The 7,671-nt window shown below is 38.9% G+C and overlaps 1 protein-coding gene across 1 annotated transcript; it reads left to right on the top strand.

The window, feature by feature from the left end:
* On the top strand, positions 1-936 carry LOC101532207 (olfactory receptor 5W2-like). The gene has a single exon (XM_004585531.2). It carries the CDS (start codon positions 1-3, stop codon positions 934-936), a length of 936 nt encoding a protein of 311 aa, XP_004585588.2.
* Positions 937-7,671: the final 6,735 nt, after the last annotated feature.

The following is a 7,671-nucleotide window of genomic DNA, read 5'->3' as shown; positions in this document are numbered from 1 at the left end:
ATGGACAGGGGAAATTGTTCCTCAATAAATGAATTCTTTCTCTTGGGAATTACTGATAACCCAGAGATGAAAATGATCCTATTTTGCATATTCCTAGTTGTTTATCTCTTGAATTTTCTAGCAAATCTTGGAATGATCATTTTGATCCAACTGGATTCCCAGCTGCACACCCCAATGTACTTTTTCCTCAGCCACCTCTCTTTTGCTGATCTCTGTTACTCCACTGCAGTTGGACCCAAGATGCTGGTGGGCCTACTTGCTGAGAAGAACATGTCTATTTCAGTCGTTGGCTGTGCTCTGCAGTTTTTTGTGTTCTGTATCTTTACAGACACTGAGTGTCTGCTGCTGGCGGTGATGGCCTTTGATAGGTACCAGGCCATCAGCAACCCTTTGCTCTACACAGTCAACATGTCCAGTAGGACTTGCTTCCAGCTGTTGGCTGGGGTTTACCTCGTAGGAATGACAGATGCATTGACACACACCACACTGACATTCCGCTTGTGTTTCTGTGGCTCTAATGAGATCAATCACTTCTTCTGCGACGTCCCTCCTCTGCTGTTGCTATCATGCTCAGATACTCAGGTCAATGAGTTGGTGATCTTCACTGTGTTTGGATTCATTGAACTGAGTACTATCTCAGGAGTTCTTGTCTCTTACTGTTACATCATCTTATCAGTCTTAAAGATGCCCTCTGCTGAGGGGAGGCTCAAAGCTTTCTCCACCTGCACCTCCCACTTAACTGCAGTTGCCATTTTCCAGGGAACTATGCTCTTCATGTACTTCAGACCAAGTTCTTCCTACTCTCTAGACCAAGACAAGATGACCTCAGTGTTTTACACCCTAGTGATCCCCATGCTGAACCCTCTGATTTACAGCCTTCGGAACAAGGATGTGAAACAGGCTCTAAAGAAACTAAAGAATAAAATTTTGTCTTAAGTAATTAGTCATGTGCTGTAAATAAATAGTTGTACATGTTTAAGTTGTAGCTCATTTATTCAAATTAGATATTAATACATAAATATTAATACAGAAATATCCATAGATTCAATCGTCCACAAGTAGAAAACTTTCAGTCAGAAACACATCAATGAATATGTACAGCCTATTTTTCCTATTTTTATCGCATGAAGGTGTGGAATAACAACTCATTACATAACATTTTTATTGTATCAGATAATAAAATTGGTCTTGATATGCTCTAATGTATACTGAAGTAGTATATAGGTTATATGTAAATGTGAGCATTGTGTCCATTTATATAATAATACATTCAGTGAAAGTCCTTATATCAAATAAAAAACAAAAGATGATTCTACATGTATATGTTATCAAAAATATCAATATTTTGCAGTTTGTGAAAAGTATTCTATTTTAGGAAAAATGTTTCCTAGTCTTGGTGTTTTCATGCACCCATTTTATTCCTTAGAAATCTATGTTATTTATTCATTAAAATATTATTAGGATCATTATGTAGTTTGTGCTTATATATAATTATGTTATGCTGCATTTTATGATAAATCCACTAGTTATATACTGAAGAATTCTATGAAAGTTCACTAAAATTAATATGTAGTGCTTTAAAACATCATGAAGCGAAAAAACTACATATAGACTAAACATAGAGAGTAAATAAGGAAAGACTGGGTCAAGCAGAAATATTGATTTTTCTGACCCAATCACAGTTAGAAATACATAGAGAAGTGGATAACATTAAAAACAAAATGAAATTTTAAAAATTCATATGGGCATGGAGAACTTGAGTAGCTCTGGAGAGGCTGGAAACAGAAATCCTCAGGACCACAAGGCACTGTGCTTTCAGGGGAAACAAAGTCTCTGGTAAGTAAGCATTAGAGGGCACAGTGAAGAGGACAGTGTGTCCACCATCGTCCTGAAATCTAAGCTCTGTTACTCCAATCAGATTTCCCGCCAGCCTCCTCATCCTCAACTCTTAAAACCTCCATTAGTTGACATCTCAATCTCCTAAAGTCTTTTTTCCACCTGTCCCTCTGTGAGACCATTGCCTCTGTGCAGCCGCCTTGTGCCAAGCACACAAATTAAAGAAATAAGTGGGAAAAAAGTAAACAAATCAACAAGTGTTATATAGTTTATGTGTATATTAGATAGTAAAGTAAAACTAACTGAGGGGTTGCTATGGTGAGGTGACTGGTGTGACCATTTACTTACAAGATAGGCTTGTCTAGGTATTTCACTGATCCACCAGTCTCCCCTCACTACTCTGGTTAAGCTGCTAAGGAAATCTTGAATATCTCAATATATCTAAATTATACAACCAAATGATTGTGAGTATTCATAACAGCTCTCCAAATTAAAAGGCATCGAATGGCCAATGCCTTGTTCTTTTAAGAAATGTCTGTTAAAGATTATTGTTCATTTTTGACGAGGGCTGTTGTTTTCTTTTTGTTCCATTGTTTGGGTTCTTGGTATATTTTGGATAGCAGCTTATTCTGTCATATTATTTGATAATATTTTCTTCTGAAACATGAATTTCCCTTCATTCTATTGCTTATTTCTCTCGTGGTACAAGCACTTTACATTTTTTAAAGTAATTAATGCATTATCTGATATAATTCCAAAGGCTCTGGGATTTTTCCTCCCCTGTGCCAGGTCCTGGATGTAATCCCATTTGTTTAGTTTTATGTTTGTTTTCTGAGTGGCCTATACTTAGGCCACCTAAATGAAGATTTGCTCTGCATTTTCATCTCTTATTTTTTAATTCAAATGTCATAATTAGTCTTTAAACATATTTTGATTTGATTTCTTTTTACAATGTGTGATACAAGGTTCCGTTTTCCACCCTCATATATGTGAACATCCGGTTTGCCCAATATATTTAGAGAGGAGATTTTATATCTACATTTAGTGATCTTTGCACCTTTATAAGAAAGCAAATGCCTATAGAAATGTATTCTCTTTTTGAAGTGATTATCCTAATCCACTCCTCAGCATATCTGTTTTTATATCCAAATCATGATGTTTTAACAATAATATTTTATTGTAAATTTTTAAAGCATTTGGTGGGATGCCTACAGGCTATTTTGTTTTTGCAACCTAAAATGATTTATCTATCAGACTTTTTCTATTTCTGTAAATACAATCTTGACATTTCTATTTCTGTGAATAAGTGTTCACTTTTTTTCTATTTCTGTGAACAAAGATATTTGAGTTTTGATCAAGGTTTTCCCAAAGTTTTAAATTATTTTGTGTAATATAGATGTTACATGATACTGATTTTTTGCAGTCCAATAATATGTAGCATATTTCCATCTATTTAATTAAGTTTCAGTTTTATTCAACAATGTCTTGTAATTATCAGTAAGGTTTGAAATCAATCCAAAGTTCCATCAATGAATGATTGGATGAAGAAAATATTGTACACACACACACATACACATACATACACGTACTATAGAATAATAGTGAACCACAATAAAGAATAAAATGACATAATTTGCAACAAAATTGATGCAACTGGAAATTGCTTTGCTTAATGAAATAAGCCAGTGACCAAAAGAAAACTATTGCTAATTTCCCCTGTTCAGTGGTAACTAATTTACACAATACAAAGAAATGCAATCTTTATGAACAAGGTTAGCATTTTGATATCTGATTATCATTACTTACAATTTTGGTTTTTTGAAAAGATTTCTTTATTTTTATTGGAAAGGCAGATATAAGATAGTGAGATCTTCCCAAAAGTCTGCAACAACCAGGTCTGAGCCAAACCAAAGGAAGGAGCCAGGAGTTTCCTCCAAGTCTCCCAGTGGGTGCAGGGTCCCAAAGCTTTGGGCAATTCTCTGCTTTTCCAGGCCACAAGCCTGGATCACCCAGGACACAAACCTATGCCCATATGAGATCCTGGTGCTTGCAAGGGGAGGATTAGCCCGTTGAACCACTTTTGAGGAACATTAGTTCCTTGTCCATCCATATTATCAGCTGGGTTATTTTTCTTTTTTACATAATATGGCACTGAACATGTGTTTGTGAACTGAAAATTACGACAAAAAAGTAATAAAGAAGCTAGGGACAATTTAATGTCTATCAATAAGTGAGTGGAATAATTAAGCGTGCCTGAGGTGTCAGTCTTCTCAGGATTTAAACAATATCCTATTTGCAAACATATTGCCAGGAAGAATGGCCTCATACGCCTTGTCCCTGGACATGACACAAGTTTTTAGTGGGCCTGACAGTTCTCAGTACTGATCAATATTACAGTGAACGAGAGGTAAACTATGTTAAATCCAGAGGTAGAGAATTTTAAACTCTCTGGACAACTTTTGTCTGGAAATAGGTGGTAAATTGTTTTGATAATCATTCAAGAATTTGGACTGAACCCCTCTGGTGGAGACAGACATGTTATTAAATACCAACAACTGTCCAAGTTCAATGAAAGCCATTAGGGTTACGATGTTTGTGCTTGTTTTGAGTCACTTGTCTCTGAAAGTCTGAACATTACACAGCTATCCAAATTTTGCCATGAACCATACAGTAACAGGGCTGAAGGAGCATCATCAGGTAAAGTTGGAGTCTGCATTCCATACAGAATGTAACCTTAGGAAACCTGGCTTCCCTAGGGAAAATAAGCACCAGAAGGAAAAATAAGACTTGGCAAATTTCAGAAGAATATGCCCAATGGTAACTCCAGAGATTCTGACAACCTCTTGGGTAATAAAAGTATTATTTTCTTGAGTTTACCTGATGAAAAACTACTGTCAATTGATCTATGTGGTTTGAGCTTTGCTTCCAAATTATCTCCCAAAGGTGTACTTTTGACATTTTAGGGTTGGATTCAACACAGTTGTTAATGAAAGATGAAAAAGACATACATGTTGCAAATAATTTTCCCAAAATTAAGACTGTAGCAATGTCATTGAATCACACCAGATGAGTACGTTGCCTTACCGACATCAAGAGAAATCTCATTAACAACAAACAAGATAAATGAAGAAAAATAAAGACCATAAGCAAAATTGTATTGCCAGGAGAATGTCCAAAAGAAACTTGAAAATTTGTGAAGCAGCAAAGTGCATAAATAAGTGCATACTTTACAATCCTTAGTGGCCTTTTAATTAAATCTTTGTATTAAGTTTGCACGTTCAGGATATATACATATATATATATATGCATATATATTTTTTAATTGGAAAGTCAGATAATATAGAGAGTAGGAAATACAGAGAAATATTATCCATCCACTGGTTCACACCTCCAGTAGCCCCAATGGCCAGAACTAAGTTGATCTAAAGCCAGGAGACAGGATCTCCTTTGGGGTCCCCCACTCGTGTTCAGGGTCCCAAGGCTTTGTGCCATCCTCTACTGTGTGATAAGTGTCTACCAGCAATGTCAGGGCACACTTAAATAACAAGTGAAGAAAACATGACTCCTGATGAAGGACTTTACTACTGTAGTGGCATGGGGAAAATCTGCCCGGGGTGGGAGTTTTGGGGAGAATTCCAGTTTCTACAAAATTGTACCATAAAATGCTAGTGTCCACGCACAAGCACTCAGACTTGCAAGGCAGGACAATAAGCATCAGAGAAAGACTGAATGTGAATTGTGGAAATTTGTTCTTTCCAATTTTCATTTTAATGAAACACGCAACTATATGACAAAATAAATAAAGCAGCAAATACCTTCATAGTTCCAACAAGCCATTACAATTGGAGAGCAGGAATCTTATACAGGTAAGCAGAGAAATCCCAGATAATTTAACATGTGAGGAAGACATGAATTCTGCATCAGAGCAGTCAGGGTGTCCTACTCCTGTAAAATCCAGCAGAAAACTTAAAAGGGAGACTTGCAAACACAGGTCTACAGAGAACCTGGTCAGCGGCACAAGCTGAGCAGTCATAGACCAGCCCTATTCCTGGATGCTTCAAACGTTTGGATCCGTCTCTTTCATAGGGAAACATGTAAGAACAATGGTCTTTATTTGAGCTAATTCTGGGCTGCTGAGAGACCATTAAGGTCACTGTAATGGAGAAAAAGGGGCCAAAGCTAGAGCTAAGGACAGAGAAAGTTGCTCTCCTGTGTCCAGAAGGGATTTTGTAGGCTTCCCTTTCTCCATGAGAACCACCCGGGGCTCCTGGGTGCTGATCAGATGTGTCACTGGATCCCGTGGAGGATTCTGGGCTGCTTCAGTCCCACGTGGAAGATCTTATAGGAAATGGCTGACCCCGGAGTCCTCAGCCTTCGAGGGCAGTCAAATTTCCAGTGATCTCCTAGGCAGTTGGAACATGGTCCTGGGGGTCCTTTGTGACAATCGTTGCTGAAGAGTCCACTGCTTCCGCAGGGAAAGCACTTGAAGCCCCCAGGGGTCTTGCTAGGACCAGGAGAACATACCTCCTCTTATCCCTCTGCTCTGCTATGGGATACCCTCCTTATCTGTGATGAAGACCATGTGGCCACTTTTAACAGGATGTCCAGGGTGCTCTCGGGTGTAGCTGCAAGTCTCTTTTTTGCAATGTTTATGGCAATTAAGAGCCTGTAATTTATAAATCACTGATTAGAGTCTTAATGCAACAAACTTCAAGTCTTCCTCAATTCTAAGAAAATAGGGATCCTTCTGCAGTCCTGACCTGTCAGGGCTTTTTTCAAGTTACATGAACTAAAAGAATGTTAATGTAGCAATCTTGCATAACCCTGAATATACATGATGAGGTTTTGTTGTTGTAGTTGCTTTAACGACACTGAAAGAACTGCCAGATCTGTTTGAAAGAGACCTGGTCCATTTTTCTAAAGGGCATGTGTTTACCAATTTCCATATGTGACTTTGATGAAAAAATCATGGTACATAAGAAGGGACAGCCGGGCCCAGCGGCGTGGCCTAGCGGTTAAAGTCCTCGCCTTGAATGCACCGGGATTCCATATGGGCGCCGGTTCTAATCCAGGCAACTCCACTTCCCATCCAGCTCCCTGCTTGTGGCCTGGGAAAGCAGTCAAGGACAACCCAAAGCCTTGGGACTCTGCACCCGCATGTGAGACCCGGAAGAGGTTCCAGGTTCCCGGCTTTGGATCGGCGCAGCACCGGCCACTGCGGCTCACTTGGGGAGTGATTCATTGGACGGAAGATCTTCCTTTCTGTCTCTCCTCCTCTCTGTATATCTGACTTTGTAATAAAAATAAATAAATCTTAAAAAAAAAAAAAAAAAAAAGAAGAGACAGGCAATCTTTCTGCATGCCATATAGTAGAATCTGATTAATTTGTTGCTCTTAATTGTGTCATTCATTCCATACCATTGTAATTGTTATTTTTGCATTTTATTCCAAGCAGAGCCCATGGCATTTCCATAGGACATATTAATCATCTGCTGGGTTTCAAGTCCTGACACGAGACCCAATATAGCCAATCATTACCATATCAGCTACTAGTGTTTTACACAGAACTTTTGACTTATCATTCATTATGCACTGCCAAACACCATAGAAGCTAGAAGAAAGTTGGGCCTGGCGGCGTGGGCGTGGCCTAGCGGTTAAAGTCCTCGCCTTGAACACCCCGGATCCCATATGGGTGCCGGTTCTAATCCCGGCAGCTCCACTTCCCATCCAGCTCCCTGCTTGTGGCCTGGGAAAGCAGTCAAGGACGGCCCAAAGCCTTGGGACCCTGCACCCACGTGGGAGACCCAGAAGAGGTTCCAGGTTCCCGGCTTTGGA

Source organism: Ochotona princeps, chromosome 4 (genome assembly GCF_030435755.1).
Source record: "Ochotona princeps isolate mOchPri1 chromosome 4, mOchPri1.hap1, whole genome shotgun sequence".
NCBI classification, from domain to species: Eukaryota; Metazoa; Chordata; class Mammalia; order Lagomorpha; family Ochotonidae; genus Ochotona; species Ochotona princeps.
Note: the sequence above shows the minus strand (reverse complement) of the source record. Positions and strands in the feature narration are given on the sequence as shown.